Source organism: Gavialis gangeticus, unplaced genomic scaffold, assembly GCF_001723915.1.
Source record: "Gavialis gangeticus isolate Ggan-Ray unplaced genomic scaffold, GavGan_comp1, whole genome shotgun sequence".
NCBI classification, from domain to species: Eukaryota; Metazoa; Chordata; order Crocodylia; family Gavialidae; genus Gavialis; species Gavialis gangeticus.
The window spans coordinates 11,605,331-11,624,634 of NW_017729000.1; the positions used below are offsets into that span (position 1 = coordinate 11,605,331).

The window sequence follows — 19,304 nt, forward strand, 5'->3', positions numbered from 1 at the left end:
ATGGGAACAGTTTTTCACACAGCCCTAAAGCCTAGAATTAGATACTGTCCGCGTCTGGTTCTAATTTATTTTACTACTGAAAGCCATGGAGCAATCCAAAATAGCCGCTCGGTATTACGAAGGACATTTTTCAAGTGGTTCTTCAAGTAACGTTATACACCTATTGACTACATATAATCATAAAGTGCTTCACAGCTATAATATAAAAATTATACATGATTCTCAAAACTCAGCACCAAACATTAGATCTTTTTGGGGAGAGTCAGTCCACAAAACTGTCTCCAAATACTTCGACAGCTGAAGAATTTTCCAGTCACCAGTGCCGGGTGTGTTTTTTTGCTGCTTCTCAAGCAGTTTGGCCAAGAGCAAATACAATGTTGGCATCATATCTGATGCCGCTTCTACACTGTAGAGATCAGATCCTGCCTATTCCCTGAACTAAGAGAATGAGGAGCGGAGCCGTAGGAAGGTACAGTGCCCCACAAAGGTGCATTTAGCAGATCAGCCACATTAAATTAAATCCTAGTCAAAGGTATTCACCTCCATTCAGATCTCTGCTGGGGAATACAACTGACATTAGCCAATATCCCGCGCAACTAGGCTGTGGCCCCTCTGAAACCGATGGCTTATGTTACTGATTAATGCTCTGAATTTTTGCTCAAAGATATTTGGTGTCCCTGGAGCTGTTCAGCTAATCACGTGGGTGATGCCCAAAAAATTGGTGCGTGTATAAACCTAACTATGGACTCAAGGCCCTGGGCTGTGGGCAGTAAGAGGGAGGGTGAGATAACTAGCTCCAGGATCACAGTCCTTTGCAGTGGAACCGTGTGCAGCCGTTGGGGCACAAATAGTGCAAGTTAGAAACTCTTAAGCCCGCTCCTAGCTCACTCAGACTGACTGAGCAGCCCTCCAATGATTAGAAATTAGCTGAAGTTGATTAAGTCCTATGACCCCAGCTGACTTCCTGCCCTTTGGGCGGGGGGCTGGACTCGATGATCTTCTGAGGTCCCTTCCAGCCCTAATGTCTATGAAATCTATGAAATCTATAAAGTGCTTCCATGTGATTTGCTTAATCCTCTGTCTGTGCGACCCAGTGGCTGAAATGCCAGATGGATGCCGAAGTCCCCACCATCGCCAGCATCACAAAGGTGGGAGACCTCAAAAGAAACAGAAAACAGAAAAACCCAGTTTCCCCAATCCATTAGCTTGCCTGCTGCTAGGAACTATGAAGTTATCAGACTGAAAGTGAATCTGTTCTGAGTTATTTTAATCAACGATTTTTTTTTTGCAGTAGTGACAAGTCACATTTGCTACACGACCCCAGTCAGCTTTCCTTCTGGTTCTCAGGAGCGGCCTCAGCTGTTTCTTTCATGTCCACCAACATTGTGTTCAACGTGTTAGCGAGTTCATAATAGAGTCCTTGCAGCCTACAACAGGAAGGAGACAGCATAGCGTAAATACCCCACTACCACACCGGCGTGCCCAAAATGATGAAAGACGGGTATGCAGAACTCCAGCCTCCCCAAGCAATCTCACTGTTCATTTAACAAGACAAAGAGTGATGAACGTCAGCTATTTTGTATGAGACTGGGTCCCCCTTCTGTGCAGATTTTGCTTTAAGTCATTTGTAGTATTTTTCCCTAAACAACAAAAATGACAAGGCTCAATGGACTGGCTCAACACGCTGTTCCCAGTGCTGGAACAGATCCATTCACCCAGCAATGTTTTGAGCAGGTGACATTTGAGTAATAGGACAGGTCTAATGAAACCAGACCAGGTCCTTTGGGGAGCTGGCCACAAACCGATTTTCAAAACAATGCTAGTAGGACAACGGTCACTGGATCCCCCCGCTTCTGCAGGGCTCCTCTGGTGGTAGGCAGAATCGGAGTTGTTGGGTGCTTAGAAAGGGCATGAACCCTTTTGGGCGTCACACTCACAGAACGGGTGAAAATGTTGCAGGATTCCTGATCTAGAGTCCTTTAAACAGAGCAAAGACCAAGCCTGGATCAGATACCAGCTCTGCATTACGGTTAAGCAGACTTATGCAAAACTCAGCAGGCTCAGTTCCCTTGGGATTTGTGGGAGCGGGGTTTCTTTGACATCAGGAGGGGTCACTTTCCCCTTGGACAGGGTTGTAAATGGCCACCATCGGGGATGCTGCTCGGGTTGAGCCACTGCTCCAGGCCACCATGGCCATTTCTCATGCTGCTGAGTTCCAGATTTGTCCCAAAAAAACCCCCCAAACACTTCAAAGTGGCATTCACCTGAAGCTTGGCAGCTTTGCCTGATTTGGGGCTGAAAGAAATAGAGCCACTCACAATTTTTTTCTCAAGAGCATAAATCCAAGAAGGTCTATAGGCTCCAAATGGAGCCCAGATTTAGAGAACAACTGGAAAATATCCATTTAAGCAGGAGTTGTTATATGTGACTGGGGATGAGGGATGTCCCAGCAACTGGGCCCTGGTCTTGGACTGGGGAGAGCTGGGTGCAAGTCCCTTCCCTACTTCAAATGCCCAATGTGGCCTCACAAGTCATTTAGCCACTCAGCTAAACCAAGCCACTCCCTCCCCTATCTGTGAAATGGGGATAATAGCATTTCCTTGCCTCACAGGGCTGGTGTGAGGATAAGTGCTACAGCCAGGTAGAGAATGGAAAGTCCATTTCAGGAAGATTTGATTTCATTCCAGTTTGGCAACAACACTTTGGAAATATCCCATATTCATGCAGTGGAATAACCATTCTTCATCCAGCGATATGGGGAGCCTGGTTCTGGGACAGTTTGCCAGGGACCCTGGCTGTCCTGGGTCCAAAGCAATCCAGCTGCTTAGCCTCCCAGAGCCAGAGACCCTGGAAGCTGTGGGCTTTGGTGGCTGCAAAGCTGGGAGCCTGGAAGCCTGAGCTTCCCATCAGATTCCCTTTCTATAAACTAATACATATCTGGAGTAAAATCCTGTATTGCTCTGAGACGGTTCAACCCAAGTCTAAGTTAGCATTTTCTGTTGAATTTCACAGGCTGGTTGATCTATCCCAGTGGTTCTCAACATTTTGAGACTCAAGGTATCCCTCAGAAAGTGCCATCCCTTAACTTTCAGTCATTTTTTGACTACAGAAAAAATCACAGAGCAATGCTTCTGCTGCAAAGAATTCAGAAAGGCTACCCCAGAGCACACCGTGGATTCCTATTCGAGATGTCTGGGTTTATCTTCTTAAATATATGTAGGTGTTTGCATACCTTACAGTGTTAATATTGTGTGGCACTCTTGAGAGGACCCCATGACACCCCAGTTGAGAATCACTTGTCTATCCTGGATGAAAATATCCTTTCACCAAACTCGGTCTGAAATGTATATTTTGAGCAAAATCTGACATTGAGCAAATGGCAATCAGATTTGTGTTTCAGTGAGAAGACTTCCAAATGTGCAAGGAACCCCAGAGTTCAGTGGGAAAAGAGAAGAAACACAGGAGCCCAACACCAATGCCCAGGCTCCTGGAGTGGTCAGGCTGCCCCAGTGTGCTGTCAAAGGACTAGGATGATTTACACACTACAGGGAAGGTTTGGCCCATTCTTCAAATATTTTGACAATCTGCTATTTGGGTTTTGTACCTGTACTATGATATAAAAATGATAAGTGAGCTGATTGCTAAATAGATCAAGATCCTGCGGCAGTAAGAGATGACAAACCAGGCGCCACTGCAGTCAACTTTTCTGCTGGATTTCTCTAGGTTTTAGCATTACTTCAACTATGGTTTCTCTTTCTCCTCTCTAATAGATGCCAAGTCCTGAATAGTCCCATATTCCTCTGTCTCTCCATCCCTTGGAGAATCCACATTACAATAGCTCTCCCAGCCTTGGAGGAGTAGTGTTGGACCTCAATACCACTAGAGGCTTCGACCACCAGCGGCTGCAGTTCCACGCAGTACGCTCCTCCTTATGGTCATCCCTTTGGGGAGACCCTGTGCATGTATTTGGCCCCACTGCTCTCTCTTGAGTGGGATGTCAGTGCTTGTCAGATCATTTCACAGTGTGATGGCTGGCTTGGAAAGAGCATGCAAGCCTTTGTGCTACTCACAGCTCAGAGAGATTCTCCCTTTAACCCATATAGTTTGGGCATGTAAGTGTGCTGAATTCCCTCCTTGCACTCTTAACCAAAGGCCACAACACCTGAATATATGGCTGCTGCTTTGTTGCCACATGTCTGGACCCAAGCTCAAATCCCCAGCACAGCAAGCACTGTGCTGGCCTCAGTCGGCTCTCTCTTGTAATAATCTACCACTCAAAAAAATGAGCCTCTTTGCATGGGATGGAGAAGCACTCTCATCTAGGGACCTTTGAACCCAGAGAGCAAGAAACCTTCAAATGTAAGGAAAGAGTCACTGTTTTCACTAAATGTGACACTTAGCATTAGTCCCATACCAGGAACTTCCAAAATCAACAGGCATTAATGCTGACCTATCTATCACAGCTTCTTCATGCTTTGGCCTATAAACCGACTTGCATGAGATCAAATGCCTTTAATTGTATTCTTGCAGCCCATATTCTGAGACCTGCAGGGCAGAGCTGATGGGTTGCAGGTTCCCCCAAGGGCTGTCCATCCTGTACATCAAAGAAACAAAACCACCACTCTAAGGTACAGTTTGAAGATTTCCACCATGGCAGTCTCTATTTCTGTTTGTCACACTTGGACTACCCACCTATATATTGTATCATCCTGAAGATCCAGGGATGTCAAATACAGATCAATAAATGCGATACTGGCACAAAAATCTTCTAAGACCACAGTATCAGTATGCTGTAACGTCTTTTTAAAGTCGTCCACCAATTCACTGAAAGCTTTATACTCGCTGGTTTTCTAGTGTGAAAAGAGATCCCAGGAGAAAACATTGTTAGCATGGAATAGGTTTTAAGTAGTAACTTTCATTCTCCAGCTATCTCAAAGAGCTTTGTAAAAGATGATGGTTGTGCAGGGACCATGGAGACAGCTGGAACATTCATTAGGCCTCAGCAGTAACTCGCATATGGCCTTCCACCCTGGTCTCCAGTTTTGTAAACCCATCTTTGCACACCCACACAGCCAATTGCTGTGGCAACTGTAAGTTATTTTGCGTGGTTTGGAGGAATGCATGGTTCTGGGAGCACTAACAGAGGGCAAAACTAGAGGAGGGCCTGGAAACTTTTGCTTTATAAGCCATAAAAGAGAATGTTGGCCAAAATGGTGAAGTGGCACTTCATTCAGAAACATCGTAAGATATTTAATTAGGATTTGAACAACCACCAGATTCAGACACAAAATGGACTCCGTTCAGGGCTCTTCCTAAGAGACAGTGCCCATAATTGCATAGATATCGTCCCTACTAGTAATGGCAGTGGGCACTAAATTGTAAGTCAGCACTGCAAACAGTACTTCAATCAACAAGTTCCTGGCCCAAAGGCAAGAGCACTTCAAACTGAGTCACATGGACCTAATTACTTTTAAATCACAGCTGATAAAAGAGTAAGTGGAAGGGATGAAAGAGAAAGGAGGAGCATTATTCCAAACCTTCAGAGAGTGTTGGTCAAGGTCTTCAAAGAGACCTTGATAAATTGGAGGATTGGGCCAAGAGAAATCTCAGGAGGTTCAAGAAGGACAAGTGCAAAGTCCTGCACTTTGGGCAGAACAACCCCATGCGGTACAGGCTGGGGACTGACGGGCTGGGCAGCAGCTCTGCAGAAAAGGACCTGGGGATTACAGTGGACAATACGTTGAGTATGAGCCAACAGTGTGCCCTTGTTGAGAAGAAAGTTAACAGCATACTGGGCTGCTTTAGTACACGGGTAGCTAGCAGACAGAGGGAAGTGATTATTCCCCTCTATCCAGCACTGGTGAGGCCACATCTGGAGTACTGTGATCAGTTTTAGGTCCCCCACTACAGAAAGGATGTGGACAACTTGGGGAGAGTCCAGTAGAAGGCAACAAAAATGGTTCAGGGGCTGGGGCACGTGACTATTAGGAGAGGCTGAGGGAAATGGGCTTATTTAGTCTGAGGAGGGATTTAATAGGAGCCTTAACTGCAAAGTGGTTATAAGCAGGATGGGGGTAGTGTTCTCAGTGGTGGCAAAAGACAGAACAAGGAGCAACAGTTTTAAGTTGCAGCAAGGAAAATTTAGGTTAGATATTAGGGAAAAAATTCCCATGACAAGGGTAGTAAAGCACTGGAACAGGTCACCCAGCGAGGTGGTGGAAGCTCCATCCTTGGAGGTTTTTGAGACCTGGCTAGACAAATCCTTGGCTGGGATGATCTAGCTGGGGATGGTCCTGCTTTGAGCAGGGGCTTGGAATAGATGTGACCTCGTGAGACCCCTTCCTACCCTCATTTTCTATGATTCTATGAAACATTTATATTTAAGTGGTACTGACTGCACTACATTTCAAATAGCTTCATAGGAGTCCATTATGAAAAATTGTCAGGTTAAAAAAATTCTAAATCCATGAAATACAATTCAAGTCTATCACATCATCATTAGATATTGCTCAGAGACTGAGTATTTGATTTGGAAAAGGGCAGCAATCTGCTTAAGGAACTGGAAGACAGCAGATCTCAAGTCAGTCATTTTTGGAAGGTGCCCCTGACTACTACAATAGATTCTGAAATACTTCCCATGGAAGTGAACAGCAAATTCAAAGACATATATGGTTACTGCAGAATATATGTGCTGCACTGAGATGCCCCCATAATACAATGCTGAGTTACATTTAAGAATTCAGGAATGCAGACATTTTACAAAAACCAAAAAAAGAGAAATAGAAATCTTTTAGGGAAAGTGCTGTTATTATTCAGAATGTGTCCACTTTTAAGCTGCTGTTTGAAATAGAAGATTCAAAGTGGAACATGTGTGATAAACGTGCACATGCAGACATCATTATTTAGAATCATTCCCATGTATAAAATGAAAGAATCGCTCTAATTAAGCAGTGGTCCCCAACAAGAATAGACAACAATACCGAGTAAATAACACCCTGCCAGCAACATCCTCCTTTACACTCCTTGTCAACTTCCACTTCAATGTATTAATTTCCAATGGCCGCCGGCAACTTTAGGAGGTCTCCAAGGCAACCTGGGGACTTCTGCTATAAGCAATGGCAATCAGGAGCCTTAGCTTGGATTACTTCAAAAGGGGAAAAGCTTGAGATTAGTTTGGATAAGTAAAAGAAACATAGCATGCTATGATGCAAGTGATTGCAAAGGACACTACACCTTACATATGTTCCAAATACTCATGATAACAGGCAAGCTTATAGAAACGGCATTCTGCGCATCTACCTGCTGGTGCATTAACTTGTTCACTTCTTCTTGTTGTCTCTTTAATATGGCCTGTTTTTTGGCCTGAAGAGCAGCCTGCATTTCTGCTTTACACTCCCACTTGTAATTTTGAGTCGAGTCCTATAAAATGAAGGCCAAATGGTTTAAGGGCAGAGGAACACGGTGGCACAACTCAAGAGACTCTGTCCTCTATGTCCATTTAAATCCAGCCCATATTGGTAGCAACAAAACTGTTACTTGTGATGAGTTGGACAGAGAAAGCCCAGTAAGTTTTTCACCCCAGAGATGGTGCCCTTACTAGCAGTCCCACCATGGAGGCTGTAGGGATAATATACTGGAGCGATGATGTCTACCTTAGTATCCTGTCTCTGGCAGTGACCCTGTAACAGATAGTCCCGAAGCAGCTCAAAGCCCCATCGTGGGCTGGCCTCGATTCAGAGGGCACATCCACACTGCTACATACAGCTACGACCCAAACCTGCCAACCGTCCACACTAAAAGTCCCTTAGCTGTCCCCAGCAGCTCTCTTTAGTATCACAGCCCAAGGCTGACCTTCTACCTAGCATCCCGCTATGTGCAGCGAGTGTTCACAACTCACCTGCTTGCTGTAGGTCACAAACCCGGGAGTCAGCCAGCACATAACATTTGGCCTTCCTGTCCCCCACTTCTGGTCTCTACTTCTGGTAGAGGCAAGGAGTAGGCAGACTGATTCCTTGGAAGGACTCTGCTTGATGAACAAGAGCTTTGCTCTGTGTCTGGCATTCAGGTAAAGTGTGGATGGGATGGATGGCCAAGCCTGGTTCAGACTAGAGTGACCCTTGTGGCCATCCCAAATAGCAGTGCAGACCCCACTTGAGGGGCCGCCTTTTAAAGTGTAGCATGTGAGTCTTCAGGCAAACCTGCTTTACTCTTTGACATGGCAGGTATTGGCAGCCGATTGTACCAAACAGGAGAGTTGTAACAGCTGGGGGAAGGCAGAGACCTTCTGGATGGCTCCATCTGTCCACATGTGACAGACCAAGGCCAGAAGTGAAGGGTATTGCATACATGGACAGGACAACGTCCCCACTTTTCCCCTCCTAGGTTTGCTCCCTTCAGCTTTGAGGAAACTTAGTAGGGCTATGAGGAATATAAACCATTTACATTCAGTGGCCAAAGGGCTTCAGTCTCTAGTAAACTATCATATTTGCCAGGGTATAAGACATGTTTTCTTCCTCCTGAAAAAGGAGATCTATAAAGAAGGTGCATATCAAAATACTGGACATCACTGCACAGAAATGCAATCAAATTTATGTTAACCGTCTGTGACACCCCTCCCCTCAACAACTCGACCCTTCTTTTTTTCCTTTTTGAAGGTTCTTCTTATGCATCCAAAAATACAGTAAGGATCCAATATCCATAAAGTCACTTTGGGCAAGCAACTAAAGGCGAGTTTTCAGGTTAAAGGACCTGCAGCAAGAGGTTTTTTTTGAAAGAAAGTAAGAAACCTCCAGCTTACCTGGATATTGATAATGACCACACCGATAAACATATTGAAAAACACAAAGAAGCCCAGCAAGATGAAGACTATGGTGAACGCTCGGCTGGCAGTAAAACCGTGCTCCTCCAAGCTGCTCTGCAAGTCCGTCCAGCCGTCGACCTGCAAATGTATTTAAGCAGATCAAACAGCGAGTTCCAAACCACAGTATTACTCAGAGACTGCAGTAAATCCCTTTCTCTTTTTTTTAACTGAACAGTTTCCTCAGTTGCCTGCAGTTCCAGGCTTAAATCCGCTGCTAAGGAGCCCATCGCTCAGGAGATTTTTCCCCTCTGAATTTTCAATGCCAGGAAAAAAAAAAAACCCATCAAACTGAATTTTCTCAACTCTCTGAAATTAAATAAAACCAGAGAGCAGCTTGCATGGTCTTTAATGCTGGGAATAATCACCATTTAATTAACTAGCTTCCTAACTGCCTCCTCCCAAAATCAGGGGCAACGGCTACGATGTTACAGGCGGGCATAGAAGAGAAAGCCCTGCAGAAATTACCGTGACTAAACTGAAGAGTGTGAAAAGTGCAGATGCAAGGTTGCCCCAATTTTCTATGTCTCCACTGTCGGGGTCTCCATACAAACCGTGGCCCAAAATGGCAAAGATAAACATTAACAGGAACAGCAGAATAAGGACATAGATCACAGTCTTCATAGTCTGGCCTAGAGCTGTCATCAAATTCTGCAAGACAGAAAAACAAGTGTGCGCAGTTTCGTCTGGAGACAAGCAGCCCTAAATAAAAGAAAATACTCGCTGGAATTCAAGCCGCGGCAGGCAACGGGGTGGCTGGTTCAGCAGGTGGCTCTCTTCCCACTGAGCATGTCTGAACTGGCTGTGAGTGCTGCTCTTGGGGACAGCCCTGGCTCTGCCAAATGGAAGACAGTAAAGCCAGATCGTGCGGGGCCACTCAAGACAACGGCAAATGCAGATCTTCTTCTCAGCTGAAAGACGGTCCTGTCTTCCTGTCAGCAGTCAGGACGCTTTGTCTAGTGATAAGAGTACAGGGCTGCAACTCTAGGGTTATCCATTCTGCTCCCCACTCCGTCACTGACTGCGTAACAGACTCTGCTTCATTTTCCCCACTACGCATGAAAACGAGGCAGTCGAGATCTGTATTTATTCAAGTTTAAAAGTGGCCCTGGGATGCAAGGAACTAGAGGAGGGAAGAGCATCATTCACGATGATCGCAAGACTCTGGACGCTACTGCATCAATATGACATGACTCTTCTTCCTAAGCTGAAGACCTCTGGTCTTCTAGCTGATGGCAGTACATCTCAAAATGCATTGACTGTCAGTCTTGACATTGCCATTGTTAATCAAGAGGACTTATCCTGTGAGACAGGACAGATCTGTGAACAGTTGGAAAGATGACAAGTTAAGGAGCTGTGGCTTTGTAAAACCACCAAGTCCACTCCATCTGTTTAAAAGGAACACCTTTAAAACAGGTCATTTTTATTCACATCCACTTGAATTACCTTGGGAGCTCACAGCTGCAGGATAAGGAGCAAGGGATTCGGCTCATAAAGGATAAAATGCTTCAGAAGATGACCTTTTGTATTAAATTAGCTGGATACAAATTACACAAACTATCAATCCTTGTGTTTCAATTGCACAGTCTAATCATGAGCTGGAGTCAGGAAGAAATTTCTACCCCCATCGTTGTTGGATGGTTGTCTAGACACATGCAATATTGTTTAATAAGAGACAGGATGTGGGATGGGGCATTGTCTTTCTTTTCCACCAAGGTAACTCTGACTTGCATACTGAGAAAAAGCACTATAAAGCATGGGTTCACTAGGAAGGAACTCAAGCCAACCTCAGAGACCAAATGAACCCTTGCAAAGTCCGAAATACAGCATCAGTACATAAGACACCCTTAGGACTTGATGGGAGTACTGGTTTGGGAATAGAGCTTAAGCCAGACCATTGGTAATGGATCTCTGCCAAATTGCAAACATTTCTATTAACTCCAAATTATAGAAGACTGCATACAGCCTTTGCATCAATGTTATATTACTCCAGGGACTGACTAAAGAATGGGCTGGCTGCCTTCTCCTGATTACAATAAGTGTGCTAATGCCAGAGGGTCTCTTATGCAGCACACCAGTTCAGGGACTATCCATGTATCATTTCCCCTTTGGATAAGGTCTCCAACTGTCGACAGCATCTCAAGTTCAAGCTCCAGAAACCACCAGGTTGATCTGTTCCGATGGCGCTTCCTGGTTAAGAGGTTTGCGCAGAGCTTACATAAGACACTTTCCAATCTCTCCTGCTTGCCAAGAAGTTGATCTTGTTATGGTGGATTAAAGATTCCCCCAGCAATCACGTGAATACTGTAGTTCCCTGCTTTCTAAACTCCCGTCTATTCTAGGAAACACACCCACATCAGGAACCTCAGCCAATTTCTCCAGGTGTTCCCATTAGCCACTAAGCCTCAGCTCCACCTTATCTGGATTGAGTTGCAGGCAGCAAGCCTCCATCGAGGTCAGACGCTGGAGTTTCTACTACCTTCCTCATCCCACAACAGGGCAGTGTCCACTCTTGCTATTTTACCCTAATATTTCCAATTGTGGCAGCTCCGCAGGCCCTGCCCATGCAAACACTGGGGTTCTTCTCTTGCTCTCTACTGGGTGGAGCATCCGCCCTCTTAAATGCATCTGAACATGTAACATCCAGGTGCAACACTACCTAGAAGCTGTGAGCCCTTCACTACAAGCATGAAAGCTTCATAGAGCTGATGATACCAAAAATGAATGTTGACATTTCAGAGACAGGTACAGTGCTTTTAAGGCAACCACCCCAGTGACCTTCACCTTTGGACTATGCAATCTTATCAACCACCTTTTATTCTGCAGGCCATGTCTAGGAGTGGACAGGGAGAACAAAAGCCATTTATACAAAAACCACATGACATTTTTGCCAAGTTATGTAATGGTCCCCAGCAAATGTGGGTCGTGCACATGCTCATAAAGGCAAACAACCACCCAGAGCTGAAGGCAACAGGAGAGCTATAAAATGCTCAGAGTCACTGCAGCCCAGCAAGTGCCCTTTGTATAGTAGCATCAAATCATTTTGAGTTTCCACGGCACATCTTGACATTCCTGTACACTTTCAGAAACCTAGAGCAGGTCCTATGTGCTTCTATTAAGAAGGAGCTTTGTGGCTTATGGTCTTCATAGGCTGTAAACTATGTCGAAATTAATCCCAAATACATTTTAAAAAAAAGCAGAAAAGTTGATTTTTAGAACAACCTGGCATTTTTAACGTTTATTTTCACATTGAAATAAAGATGAATGGAGCCTACACTAAAGCTGGGATCCCAGCTAACAGAACTTCTCTGTATGGAGTACAACAAGGAAATTATTTCCTCAAGGTGGAAATTTATTGCACCAAGGTGGAAGGCAAGAGTGTTTTAAAGAGTTTTTTAATTAATAAAGGGAAGTGTGCCAAGAATGTGTTGCATGCTTGAGCTTTCAGTGTTAAATACAGCTAACCTGTTAAGGGCTAATTGAGACTTCAATTAATAAATTATAATACATGTCCAGATATAAACAAACCCCTGCACCTTTAGTGAAGCTCCACTGGGCAGCTTGCAGCATGGTTTCCAAAGGTGAGTTTTATTGAAGAGTTGCTTTTGCTACGCACACGGGACCGGCTCATAGTGACTGTCCACTAAAACTCATGTTCTGTCCCCACTAGGGCTGGTACCAAGAGCTTCAGAGGAGGGTGAAAGAAAAATCCCAGAAGATGACTGCAGGCTAATAGCTTCATATAAGACATTTCTGACTGCTTTGGAATAGGACTGGTCAATCTCTGGTCAGAAACATGAGACTGTATATCCCTCATCTATCTGATATAAGTCTGGATCCTAATATTCAAGACTAACCCTATCCAAAGTCACCTAAATCTTTCTGGCACAAAGTCCCATAAACATTTGACACAGTCAGATTTTCTCCTCCTGAAGTTGCAGGGGTGTTCAGTAGGATTGTCCAAGCTCCTTGGGGAAAATGAGCTATCGGTTCAGTGTGGTTTTAAAAATCCTTTTATCATGGATAAATGACAGCCCATATTGTCGTGTGCCCCTACCCTATTAGCATCAGAGAGCATGGACAAAATAATGTGACTTGACTTCTCTAAACTGTTCATTAATGTATCTACCTCTATTGTATCCCCGCTTCCGGCTACACTGAATAATTAACATATAAAGTCTGGTGATAAGTGAACTTTACAATCGCAACTAGAGGAACGAAGCCTCAGAAGTGAACGTTATAAGAGCCTTGTGCCTATAAACATCCCACTTCTGGTAAGCTACCCAACCAATTAATTACATGCAGAAACCCAGGCTGAGCATTCACTGCCCACATTAGCTCCCTCCTTAAAAAATAAACCTCCAGGGTTGTCAGAAGAAAACTAAATCAGAGACGGTGCGTGTGGGAGAAAAACACACACAGACTAAAATAGTACGTGTGACCTATTTTTTTATAGCTCGATTTTTTTTTTTCCATCCACACCACTGTGGTAAAATGAATGAAATCAAAGGAAATCTCCCCTGGACACAAGAGAAGCAGAAAGCAAACCATGCTCAAGCTGTGAGGCTTTTTAAAACTCAAAACTCAACCATATTTCTCAAGCCCTCACTATTTTCGACAACCCCTGAGATCACAACAGAAGGCCTCTTGCCACATCTTGCACACTGCAAAGACCCCTGCTATCTCTGTGGCCTGGCACAAATCGTCACCCCTAAAGGGGTGACTTATATTTGCAAAAAATACAACGCAACCTGTGATCGCTCAAGGGACTAACAAAACCTGCTGGCTTTACATAGGCGGTTTCCTAATAAATTGAGGGGAGAATCGGGCTCAGTTCTCATGGAGCCATTCTGGGTGGCTTCTCTAGACAGGTAGCTACCACATAAGGGTGGTCCGGCCAGGCGTTGCTACAGTTTTCCTGACCGTCCAGATGCCGGTCCCTCGGCAGAGAATCAAAGGAGCATGTCTTCTCCGGTGGGCAGCATGCAAATGGCAGCCAGGCCCATGCTGTTTTCTTTGGAAACAGCCTCAGTCCAGGAGTTGGAAACTTCTGCCCAATAATTCAGCAGTACCGCAAGCCAGGACATGCAATGGGCATGTCGCGGAGGCCTTGCCATACACAAAGCAAAAACCCAGATGTGGTCCCGTGACTGTCATGGCGTGTGTGGGCAGTGGTATTCGGATATGTTGGTTTCCAAGGGGCTGCCCCAATGCTTGTTTGCCCCCCAAACCCCCAACCACCACCATAATATGCTACTGGGTGAGGAGCTGCGCCTCCTGTAGCAAAACTCCCATCTGCTCCAGTCTGCTCAATCCCTGCTCGCAATAGCCTCCTGGCACAGAGCAGCCTGGCTCCTATGTCTGTGCTGGGCTGCACCTGCTGTAACAAAGACTCCCACGGGAGGTCATTCGGGTGCCCCCTGCGACAGCGGGGGAGCACTAGGTTTGTTCCTGAGCTGCAGCAGTGGCGAGAGCTGGGGCAGCCTCCAGCGGTTGCGATGCACCCAGGGCACTGCAGGAGCTCGCTATGCCTCTGGGCGAAGCAGCCTCAGTTACAGCAGGATGAGCAGGTATAATACAGCACGTAGCATAGATGGCTGCAGTGTAGCTCACCACACAGCAATACCCATTCCCCGAAGCCTGCATCAGTCAGGAAGGTGATGTAGCTACGCCTACCAAAAGGTCCTCTCAGCAGATGCAGCATCTCCAGTCGAGGGCTTTGCCAACATGACTATGCCAGCAAAGAGAACTGGGGTATCATTATGTATCACAGCAACCTGCAGTACTGCTCTGGGCCTTGCTCTTGGACATTCGCAGCACTACACCCTACCAGGCCAGGCACCAGAGTCGCTCCCGCACTGGGAAAACATCCCGGTTTGGCAACAGGTACCAATCAGCAAGGGTGGCCACTCAACTGACGCTAGACACAGTTGAACAGTGTGAGTAGCCCAAGATGATACCCTGTGCTTATCCATGTTCAGGGATGGGTCAGAAGCAGGAATTAAAAAGGGCAAAGTTTAGAGTGTGACAAATCAGAGAGCTCTTCCTATGCCGTCCCCTCATTGGAGATGCTTGGTAAGATGATTAAAGTCACCCAAGTGGGACCAAAAGGTTGGAAAACAGAAGCTTACTGGAGCAAGGGAAGGACATTGCAGCAGCCTAGACATAAAAACCTGAGCGTTTTCACTGTTACCATCATTCCTCGGCTGTAGTTGATGAGCTTCAGAATCCGGAGCACCTGGAAACCTTTGAGCGTGCTCCAGGTCCAGTAGTATTTGCTGTTATTTTTGTTGATTGTGTATGGGAGGTAAGCAAGGAGGAGAATGATAGCATTGAGTATGTTGTAGCCGCTCCTCCAGAAATTCAGGGGGTCCATATAAAACAGTATCAAAAACTCTGTGGTATAGATAGCCAGAATGATCACATCTGCCAGCTGAAAAGGAAACGGTACACATTCAGAGCATGTCTTTGCTTGGCTTTTGGGAAGGCTGGTCGCTGTATCTCTTGTATAAGAATCACCTAAGGTGTGATGCTCTTCTCACGAACATAACTAATATCTGGTCACTTCAGACCGGATCCCCATTAACCTTGCAGACACCTAAGTAAATGTGAGGTGCATCTTCCGCGGTTCTGTGTTGCACTCAAGGCTGCTCCTGAAAAGTAAGCCTTACCAATGCATGCCCACTCTGCGTACCTCAAGCCCGGAAATATAGGGTCGGGTCAGCCACCCAACCCTGGGGCTTGCTGTAGGGTCAGCCACCCAACTTCTGCTCTCATCTCAAAATGAGTATCCTGGATCCTTGCCCCCTGCTCAATTCTGGGCAGTCTCATTTGTTGCATAGGAAGCCTGGGTGGCTAAACATTAGCCATTGCAACACCTAAAGGGAGGCACCTACAAAGTGAAGTTGGAATTGGCCCTTAGCCCTTCCTCCCACTGAGCAAATGCGCTATGAGGAGTTGTCCTGTAACATTGGCAGGGCAGCGTGGCAGCTTACAGACAACCTGGTTCATAAGCAAAAGCCTCTGTGAATCAGTGAGTCCCTATGGTGCCACCTTGCCCACCTTCTGCCTGACTTCAGACTAATGCTGGTAAGTACTGCTGTGCCTTGTAGCATTGTGACATTCATTCAAATCTGAAAGCTTGTCATCATGGAAATGGGGGGTGGGCATAGTCCTTTAATTCCCTCCCAGTAGACTTTGTTACACATTGCCAGAGGCCACCCTAAATCATTCTTTACCCTGCGTGCCCCCCTAGATAATGGTTCCCATGACTAACACTTCCACTTTTCCAGGACAATAAGGACATGGACATTTGCCACAGTTACAATTACCACTGCAACTAGAGCGAGCAGCAAATGCTAAAGCCCAGTAAATATTTCTGTAGCCCTGCTTCTGTAGCCTATGAAGATCTCCCCAGTCTCACAAGTGGGGACATGAAATGCAAGAAGAATGTAACCTCCCTTATATTCACCGGTTCCTTACCTCCAAAAATGTATGAGATTGAAACCTAATATTATAATCAGTCTCCATAGTTATGAATAGTGCATTGACCAAGACGGTGCTAATCATGATGACTCTGATCATGGGATTCTGCAGCAATTTGGATAAATACGCACAAAATTCTGCATCATGTCTCCTACCAAAAAAGAGGCAATAAAAGACAATAGAAATGACAACGATTTCTAGGCCCATCAGGAGTTCAGCAAGTGGTGGGGCAGTTCTGCCTTCAGAAGAACAGGATCAGCACCTGGTGGGTTCAGCCACCTTTCAATGTCCCATCATTGATTGGAATGAGCAAATCCTGTATTCTGAATAGGCCATGGGAAAACTGCAGATTGGGTAAAAATGAGCCCAAATGGTGCATCTGATTCAAACACTCCTACACAGGGGAAGAGCTAAATGTTGCCACTCAGGACCACATCTCAGTCTTTTCATGACAATAAGGGTAACTTTTATGTAATGAAATGGTGCAAGCACTGGTGTCTTTATAGCAATTTCCTTGTATTTTATTGAGGACTTTCCATAAGTTAGTTTTAAAACATGCTAATAAAATATGAAACCTCCAGTTTTTCAAGGGGTTGGCTCTCACTGAAAGAGTGTCTGAAACTGGGGCTGCCTGAACTGAAATATTACATCAACTGGGACAAGGAAGAAATCAGAGAGGAGGAGGCAGAGCAGAAGTAGAGGAAAAAGGCCTGGCCACACTTGTTTCACTGAACCAACAGAAAGGACTGATGGGAGGGGCAGAGAGTTTCAGATAGTTACTGCAGTAATAGGTTTTCACGGGTTTCTGCATGAAGAGAGTTCTGTAAGGATTTCTTTTGTGGGAAGTTGATATATGTTGCTTAAGGGTTTAATGGGCATAGTATGTTTTTGGGTACATCGTTGTTTTTGCAATATGAAAGTTTGGTAAATCAAGGATGCTCAGTATGTGAAGCTGTGCAAGTGTGGGTATGATGAGCGTGTGTTTTAAAAACATTTGTAAAAGGTTCCCATCAACATTTCTGGCACCACGGGAGGGTGTTAGAGCTTGCTCCAACCTCTCCAAGTGCCCGCCCGGTATTGCGGTACAGTGCTTGCTCCCACTTGCAGGAAAAGCGGCTTGGTTTTTTTTAAGGGCCACGCAAAAAAAGAAAGAACAAAAGTTCCCATCAGTATGTTTGCCCCATATGTGCTATGTACTTTATAGCCATGTTCAGTATTGGCTACATTTAATGAACTTTATAGTTGGTTTCCATTGCTAAGCTTTTAGCAGCAGTTCAAAGACAGACAATGTATTTAATGAGGTTTCCATGTATGCAAATTTAAAATGAGGAGCTCCCCCTCCCCCATGTTGATTGGAGGGCAAAACTTCATCCTGTATTTTAGTAAATACAGTAGTACATTATTGCAGGTTTGGTTGTGTCTTTAAATTCCAATAAGTTCATTGAGTCCAATCCAAATCCCATTGAATTCTATGGAGGGAAACCCACCAACTCCAGTGATCCCTGGATCAGGTCCATTTGAAGTAGATTAAATAGTTCAATGATGAATATACAACTCAAACCAGATACGAGTATTTGACTGATTCCAGTCAAACAGGACAAGCCAAATAACTTTCAAAGAGGAATCCCCTCAGAGAAAGAAACCAATATTTTTATTTTACAGTTTTCCTCATTAGTACTCGCACCATCCTAAGTGCTGAGTTGGGGAAATCATTTGAAAGGCAAATAAGGCAAAAAGCATCCAGTGCTTCATTTAAATGCATATTCAAGGACAGTCTATCTTGTTAAAATTTTGCAGCGGTCGTCATTGGAAGTTATCTAAACATACAGTATAAAAATCCTCACCCTTCAATTTAAAACAAACATTGACCACATTCATTGCTCCAGTGACATCAACATTACCTACAAGATAAATCTGGCTGCCTTAATTAAAACTGAAATCATCCATTTCTGATACTGGTACTTACTTAAATAGCGCAAACAGCGTGTGTTTCACTTTGACCTCAGATGTGGACTTAAAAGTTTCAACAGGCAACCTGAGGGCAAGTCCCCTCTTATGAAAAGATTCTGTGATCTCCATGGTCAGACTTGTAGATTTTTGTTTTCTCAAGTTAAGCTGTCTAGGAGGTCGTCCAGTTTCCTCTTAAGCAACTAAGAGGGCCCGAGACGGAGGGAATGGAAAGGGAACGCTGTACTGGAAAGGGATGGAACGGGCTGGATTGCTTTATTGTGACATCACTACTTCGGAGCACACAGCCGGGTGTTGATGCGAGACCCAGAAGCAGCCGAGACAAAGCGCTTGACGAAGAAAAGCTATTAAGAAAAAAGACATTACAGCTAGGTAGCAATCATCATTTATTATTCACCAAATATACCAAACTGGATTAACATTAACATTAAGTGGCCTAGGTACAAAATGTGGCTTTTGTTGAAAGGTATATACAAACCTAAATATTAATAGAAATGTTTTTAAGCCAGCAAAATGTCCTTGTTTCAATTTAAAGAGATTTACCCAAGGGCAAGTTAAGCTGGAAGCATCAGTTTTGTGCCTCGGGTCCGGTCTCTTAAGGTCATGTGATTTTTAAGGAAGACTGAAATGGTGCAATAAAGAAAAAAAGCTCATAACCCCATGGGCATAGCAAAAGTGAGCCCAATGACCCTGCGGGCAGCCTGAAATAATCACTCTCTGGGATATAAACTTGCCCAGGCATCTCCATAGGGTGTTAGCTCCAAAGACCCGCTGTACGGCAAGACTGAATCAATACCTCGCCCAGCACAGAACTGTTCAACATGAGGTGGGGATTAAAAAAGGCATTGATGGTCCATATACCCAAGCAGAGGTAAGTTGAGCTGAAGGATGTACCCTGGCGTGCCTGTTGCCACCTGTTACTCTCTAGGAGGGAAGGGCACGTCTGCAGCCATCCGTGAGAGGAGGCCCCTTCTTACCTAGGCAAGGACAGAAT

General features: G+C 45.0%; 1 protein-coding gene across 4 annotated transcripts in view; it reads right to left on the minus strand.

Moving 5' to 3' along the window:
- Positions 1-18,498, minus strand: part of CATSPER3 (cation channel sperm associated 3) — a 33,598-nt gene extending 15,100 nt beyond the window's left edge. For 2 of the 4 annotated variants that reach the window (XR_002095472.1, XM_019506263.1), the window contains exons 1-7: positions 18,309-18,498; positions 16,340-16,493; positions 15,051-15,290; positions 9,326-9,508; positions 8,798-8,938; positions 7,300-7,419; positions 4,693-4,850 (exon numbers count right to left, since the gene is read on the minus strand). Coding sequence is in view for 3 of the 4 variants with exons in the window: in XM_019506263.1 (XP_019361808.1) it covers positions 4,693-4,850; positions 7,300-7,419; positions 8,798-8,938; positions 9,326-9,508; positions 15,051-15,290; positions 16,340-16,493; positions 18,309-18,421 (1,109 nt within the window). In the remaining variant the exon portion in view is untranslated. The other 2 variants (XM_019506262.1, XM_019506265.1) reach the window with 2 other exon arrangements.
- Positions 18,499-19,304: the final 806 nt, after the last annotated feature.